This window comes from Strongylocentrotus purpuratus, unplaced genomic scaffold (assembly GCF_000002235.5).
Source record: "Strongylocentrotus purpuratus isolate Spur 01 unplaced genomic scaffold, Spur_5.0 spur5_scaffold_16, whole genome shotgun sequence".
NCBI lineage: Eukaryota > Metazoa > Echinodermata > Echinoidea > Camarodonta > Strongylocentrotidae > Strongylocentrotus > Strongylocentrotus purpuratus.
Window position 1 is genome coordinate 5,582,866 of NW_022145601.1, and position 25,594 is coordinate 5,608,459.

At 37.0% G+C, this 25,594-nt stretch overlaps 1 protein-coding gene across 3 annotated transcripts; it reads right to left on the reverse strand.

Moving 5' to 3' along the window:
• Positions 1 to 3,370: 3,370 nt before the first annotated feature.
• Positions 3,371 to 22,895, reverse strand: LOC584477 (cell division cycle 42 (GTP binding protein, 25kDa)-like). 3 transcript variants are annotated; one of them, XM_011673175.2, is made up of 6 exons: positions 22,733 to 22,895; positions 14,492 to 14,664; positions 12,067 to 12,139; positions 10,576 to 10,685; positions 9,905 to 10,102; positions 3,371 to 7,203 (listed from the first exon to the last, which is right to left on the reverse strand). In XM_011673175.2, exons 2-6 carry the CDS (start codon positions 14,594 to 14,596, stop codon positions 7,114 to 7,116), a joined length of 576 nt encoding a protein of 191 aa, XP_011671477.1. In that variant the 5' UTR covers positions 14,597 to 14,664; positions 22,733 to 22,895; the 3' UTR covers positions 3,371 to 7,113.
• Between the last annotated feature and the right edge of the window lie 2,699 nt (positions 22,896 to 25,594).

Sequence of the window (25,594 nt, forward strand, 5' to 3'; positions counted from 1 at the left end):
ATTACCTGTTGATGTCAGATTGACAAGGTCTAGAAATAAGTTTCGGAATTCTGTTACAAGTCATTTGTTGAACAAGTCATGAATGAAATATCAAGTGTACACAATTCATAATTCATATTTTACATTATTAGTTTTTCTCCTTTGTTGTGCAAGTTTGAACAATAAAGTGATGTTTAAAAAAAAAAAAAAAAAAAAAAAATTGTAAGACATTGTTGAGTACTGATTCTTGTTTTTGTTTTTTTAAGTATCGATTGTAAAAGTAAATTCATTATTTTTTGTTTTGTTACGTTCTCTAAACTGATTTGTACCAAAATACTTTGTTTAGCTCTTTAAGGGGTTAGGCTCCACTAGCACATGTGCTATTATCTGGCCCCTTTTACCAACCAATAGTTTCTCTTCCTGTTTATGTAAATTATTGTATGAAATGTATGAAATGTATTGCTGTTGGTAAATAAATCAAATCAAATCAAATACGATAATTTACCAAATATATCAATTAGTAGGCGGTTTACCGGCGAAATTTGTATCATCACGTATTAGTCAAAACATATTATTTCACATGATTGGTAATAAGAGCTTCCATTGAAAGGGGAGCGTTTCAAAAACTGGTCTATATCTTTAACGATGAATGAAATGATGCAAAATGGCAAAAAGAAGAGGTTATTTTTGTTGTCATTTTGCATCATTTCATTTCATGTCTGACATACTGAAGGTGATGCATCGAAATAATGACGAAGATGAAGTTATCTCATTGATGATGATGATGATGATGATGATGATGATGATGATGATGACGAACGATTATGATAGCGACTATGATAATCAAATATTAAATCGAAAATCTCAGTGATGAAAATGTATTCGTCGCAAATTATATAGATGAAGCTGGAGCCACCATTAAACCATAATTATGCAAGTTTCTTACCGAAAGGATTTTTTCCTTAAATAGGAGGAAAGAAAAGTCCTCCAAACCAAACCAAATTAACAATAACTCCATAGAGAGAAGAAGAAGAAGAAGAAGAAGAAGAAGAAGAAGAAGAAGAAGAAGAAGAAGAAGAAGAAGAAGAAGAAGAAGAAGAAGAAGAAGAAGAAGAAGAAGAAGAAGAAGAAGAAGAAGAAGAAGAAGAAGAAGAAGAAAAAGAAGAAGAGGAAAAGGAATAGTAAAACAAGAGAAAAGAAGAATATTTAGAAAATGAGACACAAGATGCTAATAAAAACCACCGATGATTAAAAAAAAACGAAACCTTGGCCAAATTTGCTTCTGCCCAGTGGAAGATTTCGACGGACACTGCTATGACTTTTCTGTTATATCGCCCTCTGCGCTCATATACTATACAGTCATCATGACGAGTTTTGGATGATGTCATCATTTCATGCGTCACTTGAGCGAAGGTTTGATACAGGAAGTCTCTTATCAAGAACACACGAAGTACATTACAAGACCAGGTGGTCGATATGGTGTCACTTCGTGAAGAAAATTAGACTTATCAAAGGCCATATATACAGCTCTATCAATTAAACATAATTTCACCCTCGTAGTTGAAGTAAGTTAAACCTATGAGAGAAGGAAGAAACCTTAGGAGTGACATTAAAAAAGTACTTAAGGTCCTACCATAGATAAATAAAATTCGAGCAAACAGTCAATTTACAATCGACATTTGATGTCAGATAAATTATCATAGCATATCATGAATTAGTATAATGAGAAAAAAAATTAGAGAGAAAATACTGTCTAATTCAGAGACAACATTTGTAACCGAATATATAGTTTTTTCATTTATATGCATTTTGTTTAAAGAAATTCACTTAAATAACAAGGTACCTTTGGGATTTTGCAAGATTGCAATATGTGACTTCGCAAAGTTTGTAGGCCTAAGCATTGTATTTGTTGCTATGAAAATTGCAAAAGATATGGTAAAATAGTAATTAAAAGGGCCATAGTTTTATCTATCATAAAACGAACATTGTATCAGACATTGTAATCATTCTTGATCCTGCCAAATAAAAAAAAACAAAAACATGTTGATAACCGTAGGGTAAATAATGAAAGGTAACAGGAGGAAGAGATGAACAAGGATATTATGAAAAGGATTTTTAAAAACAATTACAACGAGGAAGAAAAGCAGCGAAACAGGGAAGGAGGAAACAATTAGAAAGAGGCTAATACGAGGAACAATTCAATGACCATGACCTATGTTTCATCTGAATGTTCACAATGTGTCTGTGAGGAACCAGAAGGGCATTAAGTCACTTAAAGATAAGCTAGAGTTCTGGCAGGTAATGAGAGAAAATAGATTCTCACAGAATCCAACCAAACTTACACTGAATGTTCAAGATTCCTAATCATCGACATGTACCAAACGATGTTGGTAGAAAATGCATAAGTAAAATGCGTAAGTAATGAACATACAAAGATAGGGAAATCAAGGTAATTAAGTACGCCTGACACCATATGTGCTTAACACATGTCATTATGTGCAAATTAGAGTTGTGGTTTTTATTGAAGATGATTTCCAGCAAGTTTTTTGTGGGTTTGTTTTTATTTTACTGGTCAAACAATCAAGCTACTGCAGGATAGACAATCCAGATTGAATTATAGCCATGTTCTCTCAACATACGATTCCAATACCTGGGCCCTGTATCACAAAGAGTTGATATCAATCGCAACGTATTTGTGATTGATATTAATCACAACTATGTACATAAGAAATGGGAGACTGCAAACTTGTGATTGATTGGAGGACTTGATATTGATTCAGATCAATGTCAACTCTTTGTGAGACAGGACCAGAGCTCAAGATTAGCTTTAAACACAGACTGAATGCCTTTAAGGCTCCAAACAGACAAAATTGCCTGTAAACTGGGTAGCCATGTAAGGAAATTTGTTCTCAGTTTCTATTCTATACCTCTCACAATCCAACTCCTCTCAGAAAATTAAGAATACAAGGTCTACAGTATCCAATAAAAGTGGGCACACCCCCTCTTGAAAAGGTTAAATTATCCAATGTAACTCCTTAGAGCACTATGCCGTTTTCAATGAGTAAATATGTTATACCAAGGAGTTTGAAAGGAAGGAGGGACAACTAACGAGCATCTACTTGTTCTCTCATTGAAGCCGACTCGCCTGGTAACTCCTTGACCTTGGTCGTATGACCTTGGGTGTACCTATGAATGTATCACAGTATACCCTCTCTATCATTGCTCTAGGGTTGTGTTTTTATACAACTTTGTAACAAATTACATTCAAATATTTAACTTTTTGTTAGGGGCGCACTGACTTTTGTTGGGATACCCTACTCCCTCCGACTTACTTCACCATCCATCACTCAGTAACTCTTTTACAAAAGTGCTAAAAAGTGGACACATTGACTATTTTTTCCCTATTTATTGGTAACTTATTGGTAACATTTTACACATTTTAAATTTGACTTCATTCATCCGACATCATTCATAGATGTTAATACAGAGACCTCAAAAATCAAGTGCTCATTTTCCAAACATTGAAATCGCAGACATGGCCTGCTTGACAGCCAGATATGATATACAGAGTATAGATAATATCGCATACTTCAAAAAACTAATATACTGGAGAAATACAATCATATACTTTAAGAAATACAATACAATTGTCACATTAAATCTTCCATTTGTCATGAACTTGATAGGTTTACGCTATAGGTTTATATGATTTTTATGTTACGTTTTTATAAATAGTGAAACGTTCTCTGAACAGCGATGACTGTGTCAGTAAATGCAACCCTGTCAATACATTTTTTCTGGTAGCTGTAATTAATGTAAAAAATATAGGTATAGGTATACAAGTGTATAACAAAAGCATGCGTAATAACTTTTCATGTGATATGTTACGATACATTATCACCAAAAAAAGAGAACAAAAAACATCATACAAGACATGAAAATGGCTTCACTGAAATTTACTCCAATGAAGTAGTTTTGGTGTATCGTAATACTTGGTTTCAACAGAAAAACTATACCACTTACATACCGTATGAATATGCATCTACAAAGAGTATGAATTAATGGTACAATTCTGCCTTTATGTATGTACCTACATAATGTTTTTGTAATGTGTGTGGATCAAACCACAGCCCAAATCATGCAACATAATGAAATGCAGGCTAAGCCCTTATTGAAACTATATATACAAGAGGTTAGAGACGCTCAAGAAACCAAAGAGTTGACAGGTTTACAGACAGCATGCTAAACACATCAAACGCAACACAAAGAGAGAGATTTCAAAGTTGTTTTAAATCTTAATGATCCTATAATTTCTTAAATCATAGTAATGAAATAAGATGAATATCATTATGAAAAAAAATCTTTATTGGACCTTATTTCTTTGAACCTTTCAATGATGAATAGATACTCTGTACATGTGCTTTTATGCATATTTCAAAGTAAATTCCAACTGTACAAAAAGAAAAAGGAAACATCAAAAATATAAATTGCATAATTAAATTTAATGATTCTTTAAAGAAATTAATGTTATTCCTTTGCTTTATTCATAATCCTTTATCATGGCTGATTTATCAAGAAACATGCAATCTTTTCATAGTTGAGTGAATGCATTCCATGTATCTAGCCCTACGTATATCTGTAGTTATGCGTAGACTCTGCAATAACGATGGTTATCTACACAAACGGAATGTCTAGGTTATATAGCGGGTCACTGGACTAACATACACAGACATGTTTCAGACGGAGAGGCAGAAGTTTGCTGGGACACAAAGAGAGAATGCAGGATTCTTACCAAAACCTGTTCTAGGAACTTCTAGCAACCTTTTGCGGTTAGGTGTGTACAGCCTCTAGTAAATTTTTAATAAAAAATCCCTCTAAAATGTGAATAGAAATGTAACTTTAATGGACAGGCAATAGAGCCGTTCATCACGATGGACTCGTACAAGTACACATCATCATACTTCGGCTGCCCTTTCAATGGTTGAGCAAATATAGATTGAAACACAAGGCATGCACCATGAAAACCAAGTATACAGACTACAGAGCGTTTCATAAAATGATCTGAATAACCCACAATAACTTTACAGTCCACCCGTTTAAATCTTTAGCTCTGGCTCTAGCATAAAAGATCCAGTATTACTGCAGTAATCTTGTATTTTGTTTAACCGTGGAAAAAAATATATCGTTTGAAATACATACCATTAATATTTTACAAATGCCCTGACAAAATCAATTCTTAATCTATTGACAATATCATGACTTTCATACCATGCAACAGTGCAGGATAGAAATGCATCTAAAACCACCAGAACTAGCAACCACAACCATTTAGTCTTGTATATAAGTTTCTCATGACCTCACTTGGAGCTTTAAGTGACCCATGTTTGTTTGCCTGACCTAGCAAGCCATAGTGAGGAATGTTAAACACTGTCATATAACACTAACAATTACTTTGGATTGCAAAATAGTCAACCATTCGACACTCAAAGAGCAACGATTATGAGATACGACTGCAAAACAGGCTTAATCTTTACTACCGGTACATACATGTAGATACATATAGCTGAAACATTTATACAACGCTCCCGTTTTTATTATCCTTTTTAGAATTGAGCATTTAGCTTTCTATTTTAAAAGCTAGTTACAACTATTAGTTAACAATAAAATGTACATTAAGATGTGTTATGAATGTGTAGGCAATAACTGATAAAAAAAACCCTAAAAAACGATTATTCAGAACGCATTGTTTTTGCTAATTAGATGATCGAGTAAATTTTTTCCCTTTCTTGTTTAGTATTTCATAAAAACTTTCTTTTCCTCCATCTACCCCATGCATTATAATTCCATTTAAGAACTCCAGTATGTATCAACACCTTTTGGTGTACAAAACACATACACCACTACCACTACCAATAGTAATATTTCTAGAATAAACGATAAGCATATATGTACAAACGAGAATTAGATTTGAGTAAATACATTACTAGAAGACTTAGTTTAGATAATATACATATGTTGGAAACATCGTGGAGTAGGGGGAGAGAATAAATCGTAACATGTACATATCTGAAAAATCACAAGCTTGGTATAAAATGATGTTTTTTTAGAATAAGTCCCTGGTATACTTCAAAAAAATCAACACAAACCTCCAAATATGCACGCAATCATGTGCTTCACAAACGCTCTTTACCCATCCGTCTGGTTAATTCTTATGATAAATCAATCTGTTAGAATATCATCTTCTAACGTTCTAAGAATCAAAATGGGAATCTTTCAAAGTCAACTTTCGCTCCATATCTCATCATTTTATCCGGCATTTGTCGGAACACTATTAAGAAACAAGGGCACAGAAATCTAGCAGATATTTACATCACTATAGGCACCAAGTTTCATTTCTTTAATCTCCATTTTTAACAATTTTTTCCTGTTTTGAGGCAAAACATGTTCAATTTACGCAGTATGAGGGCAGACAAATGCATATCTGTATCAAACATCTACATGATTGACTCATGTCTGTTCCTTAAGATTTCTGAATAATTAAAATGGTATATAATACATCTATGCAGAATGACAATTAGTCTAACTTTACACACTCTATTACACTCCACTTCTACAACCTCATTCAAACACCTTCAAAGAAAGTCAAATTTGTTCCGTCTTCAATCTTCCTATCCCGATATGAATCAAAGTTTCATGACCTCTCCAATAACCCAAAAAAACATATTCCATGAAATCCCAAGCAATTATCAAAATTATCATACGATTAGTCGATTTATGATTCTTGTTAACATCAGTATACCTCATTGATTATACCTCTTTGAAGATAGATTTCAAATAAGTCTAATAAATTTGCGCTACACCATTTTTAATTCTTGCCAAGCTTAGCACGAGAAGTCCCTTCAGAACTCCCGCTCCCCTACATGCATACTGCTGCGATCATCTCCCCGTGGCCCCCCCTCCCAAGCTCCCAGGTTTAACCCCTAATATACCGGACCTTGGTATATCCATATAGTGTACATGATTGGGGTGATAGGACCGGTATGCTGGGGGTTAAATGAAGGTTGGTATCACGCTCACTCCCGACCAGGCGAGCGCAAGTGGATTGTTGTTATTTCCTTCGTTTGATGTTGGTTCTTAAAGGAGTCGACACCTCTTCTTCTTGACTGGTTCAGGGGGCTCAAGAGCCGCTAGGATGGCCTCGTCAAAGACGTTCTTTAGTCCTTTCTGTAATGACACAGAGAATACAAATAGAGATTTAATGGATGAAGACAATGAACATTATCCTTAACATGGGCTTGACATTAAAGCCATACTGTACTACTTGTAGCTACTTGCTCCCTCTATATAGAAAACAATGCCTAATTGGTGACCATTGGTCCACCATGATCCTCTTTTTCCTATGTTATTTGAGAGCTGAGTTGATGAGATAACCACCTGTCCAGTGACCTTTCAGAGAGGTCTAATCCCCCTGGTTACACTAGTACAGACAGGCTTTAAGATGTGTCCAATCAATGCACTCAGTTCTGCATCCAATTTTGAGACAAGCTAAAATACATTGGCAAGAAACACATTCCGTAACAGTCCAACAGAAAAATAATTAACAAATCCCAAAGAGCCTCATAGAAGGAACCAAGCAATCAGATGTCCTATTTGCAGATTAAGTGTAATAACAGGTCTTTGTAAGAAGACTAGCCAAGCTCTTGTCCAGGTGCTATAAGGGTTGTATTCCCGTAAGCCAGTGACACATGTCCACCTGTCTTCTAGTCTCTGCTATTCAGACCCTTTCCAGTTAATCCATGGACAAGATAATGTAATGCTACTGATACTGTCTGTCTTATAACCAGGTATTAAAGCCCACCTGCACTACAGTAGTTTGGCCAGGAGGGTTTAGACCTCCCTGCATGGTCACTGACAGATGTTATCTCATCAAATCAGCTCTCAATCAACATAAGAAAAAGGGGATCATGGGGGACCAACGGTCACCGTATAGGCATGGTTTGCTATATAGAGGCCACAAGTAGCTATACGTAGTGCAGTGGTGCTTTAACACTTTGTCTCTAGTGCATACTATTTTTTTTTTCCAGACAATTGCTGAAAATACTTGTAATCTTATATATATCTCAAACAAATTTGATCAGTATTTGCCCTTCTTTTAGGTGTATGGGCATATCAACCATGATAACCTAGGGCCAAGGGCCCCCATAAAATGCATTGCTAGCCTGACTGAATGACACATAATTCAAAGTAAATTTCTTCAGTTTCCTGCATATTCAACATTTCTGCAGGATAGAGACTGCATAATGAGACTAATAGCTGAATGACTAGAAATAAACCAGGAACACTTCTGTGTTTACATGATCATTTATTGTTCCCATGGAAACCCATCTTGTATACATTTTCAGATCTAGAGAAAAAGAGATATACCGGGTAGACAGAAAGAGAGAGGGAAATTAGAGATATTAGAGAGACAGAGAGAGAGAGAGAGAGAGAGAGAAGAGAGAGAGTAGGCCTGTCTTCATCAGCTTGAGTTTGCCAAACAACCCGCTATTTTATCTATCCCGATCGCAAATTAGCCAGTTAATTTGCGTCCTCATCAGCCCGCAGTTGCAATGAGCAGGATATTTGGTCGAGAAAATATCCCTAGCAAATCTTGGTTTTGTTTCCAAAATATCCCGCTATTTGGGAAATGGTGGGCTAATTTGCGCCCATCCAAGCTAGTTTGTGATGAGTGTATCGGTCTGGTGAAGCCGTCATTTCGAGCTCCGAGATGACATCATGAGTCTGAAATAGTGGGTATTTTGGCAAACTCGAGCTGATGAAAGCAGGCCTAGAAAAGAGATTCAAGCTAGAACCTTGAAGAACATGTCGTGGGCGACTATCTCCAAGGCAGAAATCAATCACAGTTGTATATTTAGTAACAATCTCAGTATAAAGGAAACCAAGAGTCCACTTGAGAAGGCAATCATATGCTTAATGTCAATCAAAATATAAATTAAGGATTCCATGACATTTGCTCCGGCGACAATTGCTCCGCTGTAAATTTCATACACTAATCGAATGGCTAACTTCAACCCTGGATTCAACACTATACCCTACCCTAAACCTAACCCTAAACCTAACATAAAACCCTATTGAAACCCTAACCCTAACCCTACATCTTAGACGAAATAAAGCCCGGAGCAATTGTCGCAGGAGCAAATGTCGTGTCACCAAATTAAGTTCAACAAAATGACAAATTACTTCTTCATTTTTTTCCCCTAATTCAAAAGCAGCCAGAATGCACACATGTATTAAACTTAAAACATTTTGGAATATCCTGGCATTGAAACTTGTGGAGAAACCGAACAAGTTGGGAGACTTATTCTAAATGACTGTCAAAAGACTATAGATGTGTTCGGTTGACCATCATATTCCCACCCTCTATGTCAAAATAAAGAAAAAGTGCAATAAGCATCATAAGAGCGAATGTTGGATATTTCCCCAACCTAAGCCGCTGCCCGCCTCCCCTCCCACCCTCCACATCACTGGACCAACACAGTCATCTTTGTTTCCCTATCTCTGTTCAATACAGCACACTCGTAATTTGGTTCTTTGACACATGTTCTGACTTTTGCTCTGCAAGTCAATTTAAACGCTACAAGAATGACTTGCTTCGACCATGGACCTACATGTAACACTGCATATACAGATATTATACCCCGGTCATCGGCTTCATTCTCGCACAATGTGCACCATCTCCACTCCCTGGGGATTAATTCTACCATAAGGTCACCATGAGGGCATATGGCAATTACTAACCCAAAGGCTTTCTTCACCCTACCAGGTCCCAATTTCTCTCCTGGGTATGGAGCGGCAAATATAGATTAATGCCTTGCCGAAAGACTTTGATCCCATTCCTAACCGACAGAGATGAGTACCAACGTACCTGTGTAAGTGCAGAGCACTCAACGTATTTAACGGCACGCAGCTCCTTGGCCATCCTCTCGCCAGCCTCTCCCGTCGTGGGCTTCTGCTTGTTCTTCATGAGCTTCTCAATGGTGGCTGGGTCGTCACGCAGATCTATCTGGGTCCCCACCAGCAGGAATGGTGTTTTCTGACAGTGGTGGGTGATCTCTGGTACCCACTGCAAGCATGGAGAAAGAGCAAGAGGGAGAGAGAGGGAGAGAGAGAGGTTGTAATTAATCCTTTTAATTCTTGTTTTGTTATGTGTTGAAAATAATTTAGTATTACACTGTATGTGTGCATATCACAGACTTGGAAAATATTTTGGCTTGTAACCCAAAATAAGTGGGTAGAATTAAGTCTACTTATTTCTGGGGCATCAAGTGTCGACCCCTCATCATGTAACAAAATGAACAACAACAACAAGATGTTATTGTGAAATAAATATTCTTCTGGAAAATTTCTCCTTTCTCATTTTCATTTCATAATTACATGTAGATTCATTTAGGCAACAATTTTGTTACAGAAGTAAACTTTGATTTGTAAAACCAAACAGCTTGACACTCCATACACTAGTCAACTATCACCAGAGCTTGGGCCATTTTCAAAAATACAAACCTTATACACTGTACATATATTAAGAGTATGACAAACCTTTTCTTTGACGTTTTCAAATGAAGATGGCGCTACAACTGAAAAACAGACGAGGAAGACATCCGTCTGGGGGTAGCTGAGAGGTCGAAGTCTGTCGTAATCTTCTTGTCCTGTGGATAACAGTCAAACAAAGAAAAAGAACTTACCAGTAAATAAAGGATCAAATGTAGCCAGATTATATCCTACATGATTATGAATATACATGTATAAACTGTATGCTCAGAGCAAGAACAGCATTCACTCTGTGTTACAGTATGAGTTAACGCCCCTTCTGGTTCCAAATAGACATACATTAATGCAAACCACAAAACAGTAAATATATTCTCAAGTTGCTTCACAACGATGAACACAACAACGAGCAACACAGTTTTATGAGTGGAATCCATCCCCTACATACTTCTGTTTATACATAGTAAAGGATGATTAAAATAGGAAACTTCATTACTGCACAACTTTCAATATCGCTATTACAGTGTTTGTGATGATCATCATTTCCCCATATGCAGTTGTAGCATATACAAACTACATGTACATGTACATACCATTTTTTACAATAGGAATATCATATTCACTGTACATTATTATTTTAAGTGTCTATCAAAATATACACTAGAAAGAAAGTAATATCATTTGATACCATGATTTTTCAAGGAAACCGAAATCGAAACCGACAATCTAATCTATTCTATATCCTGCTCACCACCGCATGATATTCTTTTTGGCTACCATCGATACACAGTAATTATTGCTCAAGAGTAGTGTAGTTTGACATTAATGCAGTACTCCAAAGAAGAAAAGAAAGCTAAACTTCCTTCTTCTTGGAGACAGAAGAGATAACTGTCTTTAATGCATTGTTGAGTAACACAATGGCCTGACTTCATCAGCTCGAGTTTTCCCAATGGCCTGTCTTCATCAGCTCGAGTTTTCCCAATAACCTGCAATTATATTTATAACTATCCGATCGCAAATTAGCCATTTAATATGCGTCTTCATGAGCCGCAGTTGCAATTAGCGAGATATTTGGTCGAGAAAATATCCCAAGAAATCTTGGTCTTGTTTCCAAAATATCCCGCTAAATTGCGCCCGTCAGAGATAGTTTGTGATGAGCGTATACACCCGTAGGTCTGGTGAAGACGCAATTTCGAGCATCGGGATAATATCATGAGTCTGAAAATAGCGGTTATTTGGCAAACTCGAGCTGATGATGACAGACCTAATTAGATTTACCAAAGTTTAAGTTTGTTGGTTGGTTGACTGCTAGGAAAGCATGTGTATGCTTGTGAATAAGCAACCAGGGGACCGCTGACTGTAAGTCCTCTCTATGGGACTTGGTAATGAGGATTAATGCCTTACCAAAGGGCACTAGCTCATGGACTGGTTTCGAACCTGGGACCTCCCGGTTACAAGACCACTGCTCTACCACTGAGCGGTCGCGCCTTACATGTATGTCCATGCCTCAATGTACATTCACTACATTGTATGAGTACTAACCTGCTGTATCAAAGAGACCCAATGTGTACGGCTCTCCACCGATCATAACAGTTACTGCATAATTATCGAAAACCTGTGAAATCAAATATAAAAGAATGAAACAAAAGATAAAAGCATAGTTGTAAAAATTAAATAATGCAAAATTGATAATAGAATGTGCTTCTTGTATACCATTTATAGGAATCCAAAAGGTAAACAGACTTTGTTAAAAAAATAAATCTCCATAAAAAAAGTTCTGCAATTCAAGTTTGAGCATCGATATCTTTCTTATCGACGACGTTGGTATCAAATAATGTAAATTTTGAAAATATAGTTGAAGAAAAAAAATGCTGATAAGCACATATGTACAACTGTAGTACCGGTACTAGACATGGAACTTGGGATTTAACTTTCAATGGATTTGACATTTCAGCTGTTCAAATTCTAATTAAGACCAATTATTAATATAAAGCGATCTAGATGTATTAAATGGAAGGGAACACTTCTTTGTGGATTCATAGAAGTACTGGTACATGTATTTCAAACAGCAACTCTGGTCTAGCCAGAAATGACTGTTCAAGAACAGCAAAGATCAATGCAGTACGTAATCGATACTATTCCCTTTATTACATGAAGAAAAACTAATACCAGGAACTACAATGTACATGTAGTAAAACCTGAAAGGATGCAACTTCCTTGACACGCAAGAGGCTACATTGACAATATAAAGACCAAATGTCAGCATTTGTTCAAACAATCAAAACTACATGGGAGACTTTTATGACAGTCCCGACTTAATTTCTTTTGAACTTGAAGCATAATATACGTTTTCAAAACTGAGTTTACTTTGACGTTTCCTGGTAGGTGTCAATACTATGTTGAATGAAATCATACATAAATAAAATGAGTGGAATTGCTAAGAACTACATGTATCACTTACATGTAATGTACATGTTTGTTAACTGATGTAGATTTTCATTGTTCTTTTATGCTTATGTATCTGTTTTTCATTTGCTCTATGTGTCAAATGTGTACAATGTATTCTGTTACCTTGTATATTTGTCTGGTTTTTAATGTGGAAAATAAATGAAATGAAAAGTGAAAAAATGTGAGCTGTACACGGATAGGCCTACATGTACATGTTGTAGGCTATAAATCTACAGTATACCTGTATGTAATTAATTTGATTTCATTGTGATATGTGGAGTATTAATCAGAATCAAATTTAATCAGTACGATGATTGGGCGAAAAAGCAAACCTGACTCAAAAGTCTGTTTTGGAATACAAAATGTAGGTGATTCAAACAAGTTTTAAGAAATGGGTGTGAATATGTAGCAAGTGTAGACTACCGCATTTATACATTTATTTAAAATGGATGAGTCTGTATCTTTAGTACCTGACTACCTGTATGTACTTTGAGTGCAAGACTACTCCATGCAGATTGCAAATGGAAGGGCCGGTATGGGTCTTAACTCTTATACTTTTTTACATGTACATGTATGTAGATTTTATTAAAGAATGGTGCAATGAAGGTCTGAAATTCTGAATCTCCATATGGCACAAAGACTAATCTACATGTACATACACTGTACATGTATATGGCATGGTCCAACAGGGATATGTCTGCATGTCTAAAGGTCTGCACTTCTGGCAAGCGCAAGACTACCGCATGCAGATTTCAAGAGGAATGGCCTGATATGGGTCAAACAACGAACAATAACAGCATTGTAGCAGGAACAGGAAGAGATCTTTAAACGTAAGCGCAGGCTATGGTGGGCTTGCACAGGATATCCTAGTGACAGTATGGTCTGTTCTAATCTAACCCAAGATTACATACATGTACAATTGATATGTACATGTATATCACTTTCATTATGTACGTCATTGTGCAGACTTGAGTACCTGCACATAAATCAGCAAATGAACCTATAATAAATGTATTCAAAATCTAATGTAAAAGGACAATGTCTACATGTTTGTCCCTTTCTTGACATTTGTATGGATATATTTGGTGTTTGCATGGGTGAACATTATGTGATTAACTGATTATGCCACAATACAATGAATGTTTCTAGATTTTCATTCATGTACAATTAACGCCTACATGCACATGCAGCATTTTATCTTTTATTAAAGATTAAAGTACACATTTGTTCTTTGTCATTTTTGCTGGTTTAAGTGTCATTTTCTTTTATGTAAATTGTTATCTCTTAAAATGACAAACATGTGAACTTTGTATGTATCAGTCTTTGTACATGTGTTAATGAAATGTAATCAATAAACCTACATGTAATTGAACAGTGAATTTTTAATGAATACATGAATGAATGAAAGAATGAATGAGTCAATAAGTGAAAGTTGTAGGACATTTTCTCTCATCTGGTACATGAATGATGTTAAAAAAACACTGCAAACAATAACATGATAAATAAAAATACTACTCACCGTTGGTACATATTCTGAAGGGAATTTATTTGTTGTATATGAGATAAGTAGACAGGTCTTTCCCACAGCTCCATCCCCTACTACTACACATTTTATCGTCTGCATTTTGATTTAGCTTTGGTAACCTGCTGCTACGTGATTGGTTGGTTTTATCCACCAAGGATGACCTTTTACTGCAGAAAGAAAAATGTTGTAAAGAGAAAAAGATTAATATTAACAGCATTTGTTTTCTCTCGTTAATTATATTTCAAGCAAATACAAATTTACAAGTGAATTTGAATAAAATAAATATGAACAAAACAAATTACAGCAAAAAAAAAACTCACAGGACTACATGTAAATTGTACAGTGTATGTAATACATGTATTGTTGTATAAACATGTATGTACCACTTCTCATCCCAGGTAAAAATGTATTTAAAAATATAAACTAGTTAATCAAACCATATTCATGCATACATTGTACATGTACATGTACATGTAAACCTACTGTACATGCATGTACCGTACCTGTACAATTGGTAAAGTAGGATTCAGGTCCATGCAACTTCCAATGTGAAAACTAACCCTATAAGTCAAACAAATGCAAAATGCAAGTGTACCGAGACCGGGTTACTGGTAAAATGATGGTCCGTATAGCATAATGGTCCGTATAACTATAATATGATGGTCCGTATAATATGACGGTCAGTGCATTGTGTACAATGTAGTTCTGGCACTCCTACTCCTAAATGGTTCATCTGAATATGTAGATCCTTCATTTTCATTTAAGTACTAAAAAACAAAATCTTAACTTCCTCTGCTAAAAATAGCGCATAAAGGCACAACCCTACAGTAACATGTATAGTACATAGGCATTGCTTGTCAGTGGTATATTTCATGCAATGCCACGTGACATCATATCTAAATATAGCCCAAGTCCCCTTACACTGTCCTTCCAACTATAGAGGGCTATATAAACGACCTCTTGCACAGGAGTCTCAGTCAGTGCAGTGTGTGCTGTGCTACGGTGTGCTGCCCCTCACCACACTCTCTATGACTGCAGACAGACAATGCAACAGCACACGTTCTTCCCATTGACTATACCGCACACAATACATGTACATTGTTATTGCAGGGCTGTAAAAGTCGATCTTGACTACTCCCATAGAAGACTCAATGGAGGCGTGACTCAGAGTGTATGACACTCATACTCACCTCAAATATGTGTAGGTGGGTTTATTGCAGAGGATCTCCAATAAGTTGTGGGTGACTTTAATCTGACATTAACATCATTGTTTGCAGACTGAAGGAATGTAAGAAATCTACTTCAATTACACAAGTCACTGAAAGTCATGCACACACTACATGTACATGTATATGTAGGCCTGCTACATGTATAAAGATTTCCATTATGTGTACGCTCATAGCCATATAATATACATTACATGTAGGCCTAAAATGTTAGTTTACATGGCATTGAATACTTGAATCTCTTAGACAGCAGCTCTGCTGTTTGTATATATTTAAGGAATGTAAGAATTCTATTTCATTTCACACAGCAAAAAAGTTACTAAAATTCAATCATGACTGTACATTTGTAGGCCTGTACATGTATGTAGAATTACAGTTGGCCCTACATGTACATACTGTACATATACATTGTACGGTACATTAAGGCCATTAAAAAAAATATACATGTTTAGCGCCCCCGCCCGCTTCCTTTTTGGGGGCCGCCTCCTATTTTTTTTGTTGAAATTTTTGAATTTTTTTTTTTTGAATTTTTTTTTTTTGAAAGAAAAAAAACATGAAAAACATTGCTAAAATGGCTCTATTTCTGATTTAAAAAAAAAAAAAAATATGGTCGGTGGCCATCTTGAAAAAAAATAGCCTCGACTGTCAGGGAAAATGTACCGAGCGGCCATTTTGAGCGGCCATTTTGAAAGAAAAAATAAAAAATAAAAAGGGCCTCCTCCTTCCTATTTTTCGAAAAAACAGGACGCTAAACATGTTTTTTTTTAATTTGGCCTAAGTCATGTACAGTTGTATACATGTACACTGTACATGTAGGTGGACACGTACAATGTACAGAAACTACATTGTACATGTCCACTCATGTGTACACATGCAGACTACCTGTACATGTAAGACTGAAATGTTTATGTCAGGGTTGGCATGTTTACAAATATGAAGTTTTGTCAGGTTTTACAACCATCTCTTCCTTCAGACAAATTAGGTAAATACATTTTCTATCAGGTAGGAAAAAAAGGTGCCCTTTATCAATTCCCCCCCCCCCTTCCTAAAGATCTACATAAATGAGTGTAGTAGTCTTAACTTTCCTACTTCAATAACTCAGAAGTGTTTTATTCATTTCAGTACATTATAAATTTCTGATGCCGTAATTTGGTGTCAAAGAGATATCAAATTGTGAGAAATTAACTGCTTTCTCAAAACTCAAAAGAACCCCTAGGCCATAACTATTGTCAGGTTTAGGTAAACAGTAAACACCCATTGACCATATTAATCTGTCTGACTTGACATACAGAACAACATGTAACCGTTCTTGTGCAAAATACACAGATACTTTGCATGCTCTCTACATGTACATGTACATGTACATCCCAGTAGATTGACAACCCACAAAACCAAAGGCCCATGAGAATGACAGCTCATGTTAAAGCCCCATTGTCCTACTTGTAGTTACTTGCTCCCTCTATATAGAAAATTCCCCTATCGGTGCCTGTTGGTCCCCCATGATCCTCTTTTTCTTATGTTAGTTGAGAGCTGAGTTAAAGGTATTACAAAGTTTTGGTATTGGGTCATGAATTTGGTTCAAATTAATATATTGGAAGCATTATGCGTTCCTAACATTGATCGTTGTCCCGGTTGAAATCGAGTCTAAAGTTATGAAATTATAAATAATAAACTCTTTATATTGTATAGCTCCCTCTGAAGGTCAAGATATTAATTTAGCTATGAAACAATGTTTCGTGACTAAAATCGACCGATTAGCTATTCCCGTTTGGAAATTATATATCACAACTACATGTTCTGAGATTTTCATGATCGCAGCTACCATTGTACGGCCGTAGGCGCTATTTGAAATTTATCAAAATTTACCGGGAGCACCGGTAAATTTGTATATTCAATTTTTCTCGAAAACAGAAGTGTTTTAGGGGTTAATTTTTTTACTGCTTATAATACATCCACAGGGGCATCCAAATATATCCAAATTTTAAAGATTCACTATCCACCCAATTTTCAAAATTTCCCAAAACTTTGTATTACCTTTGATGAGATAGCCACCTGTCAGTGACCTCGCTGTGTGGTCTTGATGGTCTTTAATACAATTTTGGTCAGTTGAACCCTCAGAAAAGTTGTTGAATGGTAAAGGCCTATGAGACAGGTACAATGTACATTTATGTCAGTCATGTGGGCTGTCCGTAAGACTCGGTATCAAGGGATGTTTATTTGTAGGCATCTACTGTACAGTGTACATGTACGTTTATATTAGCCATTACATTTGGGGGACCCATACGCAACAGTCAGGCACCTGTAAGTTAGGAACCTTTTAATGACAGGAGCTCTTTTTTAATACAAATTTCCATTGAATAATGGAAATCGAGACTCTAAGTTCGAACAGTTGACTCGACGCCAACAGGTTTTCCTTTTACTAATTTTAGCTTTCGGTTGATTTACTGGCTGGTCGAGGTTCATTATTTGCGATCGCCTCTAGCTCCAGCAGATATGGCACGACAGCTTGCACACCGGTACCACCGCTGCTGACAGCCGCACTGCTCAGCGAGCTTCCGTTTTTTTGTATTGGTAATACTCGTAAAGATGTGGAGATGGGCGAAATAGGGCCATCTTGCAACGAATAAGCGTACAATAATGGCGGCCTGTAGACACCGATAAATTCAAGCGACAAATCCTGCATGCTAATCTTACTTCCATAATTCTATTTCATTGATTTAAGGTTTGAAAATCAATATTGTGTGAAAGTTATAAAAGAAAAGATAATCTTTATTTTTTTATAAACTAGCGATTTTCGGCGGAAAGCGGTGAAAATTTTTCTCTAAAGTTTTTCTTCATTTATGTCCAATTGTTTGATTCATAAATCAGACGTAGTAAGAAAGTATAGATATTTCTTTTGTATTGTAAATCTCTGTGTACAGTACATGTACATGTATAAGAATAAGACACACTTTTTCCTTCCCGGAAAAATTCAAAAGTCAGGGGTGCGTCTCATATACACAGGTACAGGATATTTTGAGTCCTCGAAATGCTACTTTTTAGTGGTTTTCATATGGTTTTCATATGGTTTTCAATCTCTGTGTCTCGACATAAATTAAATAATGCTAATAAAGAGTAGGATCTATTATAAAATAGCTCTAGTATTTTAAGCATCTTGATTGGTCAAAATGCGTCACATGACATGCACGATCATGCCCAAAAAGCGAAGTCAAAAGTATCATTGCACGCTCCAAGATCGATATTGAGCGCAGCGAACACATAGAGCAAGTACTACTAGCAAGGTCTTATCTTGACATAACTCTCCTAGACTCTAACATTAAATCTAGACTTTCGTTTGTTTTGATATTCATGTGTCGCTGTTTATAAAACAAATAACGCACTTGACCCTGTTGTGCGTAATGTAAGTGGCGTGTACGCTCGGTATCTTCAGATGGTGCTCACTGTGAACTCGCTGCAAGCGGCTCTTGCGCAGAGCAGGACCAATCTAAAGAAACCTCGCATACACTGCATTTACCACTAACGCACGATGGACCATGCAGTATTTGTATACTATTTGAAGTTAACCTACGTTCCTAATTTGAAGAGGAGAGAGTTTTTTTCTTTTCAGTCTCAGTAAATAATGCCCCCTCAGCTCACTCACCTGTATCTTGCAGCTAACTCACATGGGGGATATCGACTCACCACTCGAAAACTAGCCTGTCCAACTTTCTGTTTGGACTCAGAGGAAAATTTGTCTGGGCCTAATTCTGCAGTTGTTCCTTTGTCTGTCATCTTTAGTTTTAAAAACGACTTTGTTAATGTTATTTGTGACAAGTTCACAAGTACAAATCGGCGCCATTAACCTTACCTCGTAGCAAAATGAAAGTCTAACGTACTAAGGTGTCTGCTAAAAAGCAAACAAAAATATGGGTGCGTCTTATACACAGAGCTTTACGGTTATGTCAACGTCAAAATTTAAGGGCTTTCTTTTAACGGATCTGTCTAATTCCATCTCAGAACCCACGAGCTGTTTAGTGTTCAATATACTCAAACTGTAAGCTATTACATGACCCGGCCAATATATTTCTGGGTCAACGAACCAAAACAAAGCTGATGGCCAATCAGATCATCCAATTGAGATTGGGTTTATGAATATAAAAATATCAATGGGTCAGCTGGGCTGATCTGGTGTCCCGCAAGGCAGTGTTATTGACCCAATGCTGTTTCTCTTCTTCAACTATCTGCCATAGTACCTCTCCCCAAACTCAACAGTCAGCCAGGCTCTTTGCTGAAGATTGTATGCTACATGAGTACATGTACACTAAAGCAACACTAAGACAGAGGAATATGCCATACGTTTCCAAGAGGATCTTTACTTGCTCCAACGCTGGGAGGGTGATTAGCTGATTATATTTAACCCACAGAAATGTCAGGTGTTCCATGTCACCAATAAACGCAAACCCATCATCAAATCCTACTCCATCCACGGACAGACCCTAGATGACAAAAACACAACAAAGTTTCTACTTGTACTTGTAGGTGTTGATTTGCAGAAGAACCTCAGTTGGAATAAATACATCAACACTGGCACCAAAAAGGCGGACTTCATCCATGCCTTTCTTCAAAGGAATATCCGACCATGTCCTAGAAAGGTTCAAGAACTGTGCTACAATACTCTCCTTCAACCAATCATGGAGTTTGGAACCCTCACACGCAAGCAAACATCAAGAAGCTTAAAATGGTTCAACTGTGTTATGTCCGCCTCGTCTTTAATGACCACTGCAGGACAAGCAACAAAGCAGCCATGCTGAACCAGCTTTAGTGGCCAACGCAGGGAACGGCTAAGGTGGTGATGATCTATCGCATCACCAACTCGCTGATAGACAACCCACTCACTTTCCTCCATCTGCATCCCTGCACAGAAGGCATTTCAAGAAGATCCTTTTGTCCAATGTTCCTTTTGCATGAACGCTGGTCTTCCACAGGAGCTTCTTCACAGATGCAAAAAGACTAAAGAACTCCCTTCCTCAGAGACCCAGCTTCGCTAAAACGGTAGTTTTATTTTAATAAGGCTGTGCATAACCGTGTAATGAGGTACTCGAGTACACTCCCAGGCTTACAAGCTAATACTTGAATATTCGGAGCCCATGTTTTTTTTTTAATTAAAAAAAAAAAAAAAAAAAAAAAATCCCGGTCACCTGGCACTGTCCAGGCCAACGCTTACCTGTGCCAGGGAGAGCGCCGCCTGACGGCATGGTACCGTGGGTAAAAATGTTTCGAGCTCAATCACTGTCAACTCACCATTCAGAAACTGGGACCAAATGTTCGGATTTCTGTTTGGACTAGGAGGTAAAGTCATCTTTGGTTTTAAAAACAGAATCATTAACTATTATTATTATTATTAAATCGGCGCCTTCAACTGCACTTCGAGGTAAAATAGCGTGAGTTTTCGGAGACGGACCTGGTATATTTCTACCGTAGTACTATGGTGGTGGCAATTTTGTTAATTTTTTTTGTTGTTGCCACCACCATACATACTACGGTAGAAATATCGTAAGCGTGGGCCTGGACAGTGCCAGGTGACCTTTTCCTTTTTTTTTTTTTTTTTTGCTGACATTCGAGTATGAGAAATCGTACTCAAGTAGTTGTCAACAGTACAGGTACTCGAGCATTCGACTACTCGTCGCAGCCCTATTTTTTAATGTTTTTTCTCGCACTCAGTTAACTGTACCTTTTATCAGACATTGTACACACATCTGCACTGCACCTCAACAGTATGATAATACACCTGACGGTGGCCTGTACCGTAACTGAAGAAAAAAACACCTAACTGAATATTCATTCTAGAGTACATGTACTCAAATCAGGATGTCTGCGAAGAATCCTGTGGACGACAAGTCTTCCTTGAATTAAAAATTAATTTAGGACTAGAGCTACACATGTGATTGAGCAAGCTAGTCAAAGGGAGATGTGAGTTGGTCTAGATTAGTGCTATAAGTCAGGCGCCATGTTCGGGTTCGGTTCGGCAGAGTTCGACAGTACGGGCGCTGGTCCGAGAATAAGGATCTTCTGCATTAACCAGGATCGTCCCCGTAAACATCGATAGACACATCCTCAAAAATAAGGATCGACCGCATTTTTGCGGACGATTCGGATTCGAAGACAGATTCCTAGATGATGCTCATTGATGCATTTCACATTCACTAGACTATGTAAAGCCTAAAGCCTAAAGGGACTTTCACGTTATGAACGATACATTTGTAAATCCTCGGAAAGACAGACATGGAGACAACCCATCAACGAAGACGGTGACCTGGGGGTATTTTATTACGCGGATTCCGTATTTTTGCGTTGCCAGCGCGCATATAGGGAACCCTACATCCCCAGAGCACCGTAGAAATTTTTTTATTTTTTAGGATGCAATTTGTCAGCGTTTACAAATACGAGGATATCCCTGTTTATGTGGACATCCTTCTTTATGCGGATGATCCTCATTCTCGGACCAGCGCCCCTACTGTCACATGTACATGTAGGTTACAACTTACATGTAGGCAAGTGCCTCGACTCAAGTCTTGTCTCTTTATTCGATTTTCAATTCAAGGCTTGACTTGACTCATAATCATATCATTATCAATCATGTTTGTGTGGTTTCTTCACAATGAAGTTAGTGAAGAGGAGTCTACTAGTCTGGAATCCTTTTCATTTACTCATTCAATGCATTCTTATTTATATATTCATAATGATATCATGGCTATATAATTTTTTAAGATTAGAGTAGATCATAGATCTAGATCTAGTCTGTGCAAGTTTAGCCAACATTAACATGAAGCGCTGAGGAGACCACCGGCACTAATCGAAATGACATGCATTCCAATGGGAGTGTCCCACAATACGCATTCACTTCCTCTTATTCACTGCACAATTCTGCACAACTCACGAGCTAATGCGTTGCAAATCTCGAATTTACAGTCAAACAGAATTCATAACACAATATTTTACAAACTCTAATATAGTGCGTAATATTACTTACGATGTAAATCGACGCCCCTTCGAATCTAGACTTCTAATATATCCGTATTTTCGGTGTTATTTTGAAGAATATTTTTCATATCAACGTTCAAAATACACGAAAACTGTACGCCCAATGTGTAATACCTAATATACGTGCGCGCGGACATTACATTCACAGTACATGTACGTTATATGCATGCAGATATTCATTGACGGGGTTACGCGCGCGTCGAAACTACCGGAAATACGTTTTAGTCGTAGATGGCGACAGAACACGAATCTTCGCGGCCTAAATTTAGTACTTTACCCAAAATACTTGTATAATTGGCGTTTGTGTGTCCGGACACTTAAAGGTAATACAAAGTTTTGGTATTGGGTCATTGGAAGCATACCATCCTACAATAATCAGTGATTGTTGTCGCGGTTGAAATCGAGTCTAAAGTTATGACATTGTATATAATAAACTTTTTATGTTGTATAGCTCCCTCTCAAGGTCAAGATATTAATTGAGCTATAAAATAATATTTCTTGACTAAAATTGACGGATTAGTTATTCCCATTTGGAAATGTTATATCACAACTACATATTCTGAGATTTTCAAGGTCGCAGCTACCATTGTACGGCCGTAGGCTCTATTTGAAATTCATCAAAATTTACCGGGAGCACCGGTAAATGTGTTTATTCAATTTTTCTCGAAATCGGAAGTGTTTTGGGGGCTAAAGTTTCTAGTGCTTATAATACATCCACATGGGCATCCAAATATATCAAAATTGTAAAGAATCACCCAATTTTCAAAATTTCCCAAAACTTTGTATTACCTTTAACCAAAATTAAACCCGTCACCATATATTGCCTAAACAGTATTTATCGGAAAATATGCATCAAATACCAACTGGCGATCATAAATATTTGTCTTTAATAATGTTGAGTAACATGATATAACATTGGACGTCTTGATACACAACCTGTCCGGACACACAACGTCTGGATATTTAAAATGCAAACATTACATGGAAATTTTGCTTCCAATAGCTATTTTGCCGGACAGTGAAAATACAATACATAATTTAACAATAGAAAACGATGTACATAAATATCGATTATTTTTTATAATGTGCATGTGCCCCTCAATTTCATATTGTCTACAATTACCATGCGTCATAATATTTCCCGTCAGCTCCCCCTCCCCCCCCCCCCATCACGCTCCATCCACTGTGGCCCGATCCACATTCTACAGTTATCCGTTATCCGTTAGTAATGATGATGATAATAATAATGATAACAAACAAATATTAATAAAAATTATAATTATATTACAATGAATAATGATAATGACATTAAGAACAAAATAATAGTAGTAATGATTTAAACAATAATGATAATAAATACAAAAATAGACCTAGGCCTATATGTATATTTTAAAAATATATCTGTGTAATAAACATATGACGATAGAGACGGATAGAAATACGCATACACTAAATAAAAATTACACAGTGAAATGATTTCGTCATAAACAGTAGAGAGATGAATCGTAGTTAGAGGGAGGGGGGCACTCCATCCACCCCTACACTCCTGAGAAGGGGGAAAGGTCGAGGTGGATCTTGTGGGAGAGAAACCTTGTGCCAAACAACTAGTCTACTACAACTGAGAAAGAGAGTCTTGGAGAGAGAAAGGGAGGAAAGAGAAGAAAGGAGGGTGGGAGGGAGGGAGAGATAGAGAGAGAGAGAGAGAGAGAAAGGGGGGAGGAGACGCTAACGCCTTCTCATGCCTCAATGGCTGGACCATAATCGCCACTAACCCTAAATGATGCATTGTGAATCCCCATGTAGCCCTACTCGTTTATCACACAGGCCTACCACACCTGGGTCGAGATAGACAAGTCTAGGTAAAATGTATTTCCCTAAGGATAGATAAAAGTTTTGAGTTCATATGCTCCACCCCCTCGCTTTTGCCATGCTTCCCCAATGAATGTGGACTATAAGGGAAAAAAACAATTTCCATATAATTAGGGAATTCTTATTAATAATTTTGTTTGTGTTGGGGAGGGTGGGACTGGAAGGGGAAAAAAGGAAGTTTGGCGGCTCCGCTCAATATAGTCTACGTCATTGCGCACAATTAGGAGAAAAACAAGGAAGACAAAGATAAAAAGAAGAAGAAAAAGAAGAAGGAGAAGAAGAAGAAAAAGAAAGAAGAAGAAGAAGAAGAGAAAGGAGGGAAAATTATCGTTTAAACCGCTATGGAAAATGAGATCAGGAAGAAAAATACTTTGAACGTCAGTAAGCGACAGCTTTTTTAAAATTTTGAATCCTTAATTTAAAAAAGACCTGCATAACAAACTAATTTGAAATGCACTGCAATAATTTCTCCGATATGAATATTGTACACAGTTAATATCCGCCTTTTTACGTCTCAAACGAAGAAGCCATGATAATATATACTCCTTTCTTTTATTTTGTTTCTCTCTTCTTTGTCTCAAAAAGTATCCAATGTCATTTCTGTACTCCATTTTACACTGTAGTCAATATCAATTTACTCTAGACCTTAACAATTATTTTCAGTTTAGTCATTTCAAGTACGGAGCTGCTGATGATATACTAAACTTGTAATAAACTGCTGGCAGTTGCAATTACTACAACCAATGATAGAACCATGTCAAAGCCACCGTGGGGAAGGCAAACCTCGTATCTTGGTCGGTATTTTACTAAAATGGAAACCCAACGTGGGGCTTACCAATTGTTCAACCATCTGGTTTAACAAGGGAGAATAGTCCGCAGCAGGGGCATACGCAGGGGGGGGGGGGTTCAACCCTCCCTTTGGTATTTTTATGTGTGTGAACCCCCCTAAACAAACCTAACCCCCCCCCCCCCCCCCACTTTG

What these genes read in the sequence shown, in the direction of transcription:
- LOC584477 (XM_011673175.2), bottom strand. Translation starts at nt 14,596, where the DNA reads ATGCAGACGATAAAATGTGTAGTAGTAGGGGATGGAGCTGTGGGAAAG. An exon ending in CTTCAGAATATGTACCAACG is followed by an intron (nt 12,140 to 14,491) that starts GTGAGTAGTATT and finishes TTGATTTCACAG; the next exon opens with GTTTTCGATAATTATGCAGT. An exon ending in GGGTCTCTTTGATACAGCAG is followed by an intron (nt 10,686 to 12,066) that starts GTTAGTACTCAT and finishes TGTTATCCACAG; the next exon opens with GACAAGAAGATTACGACAGA.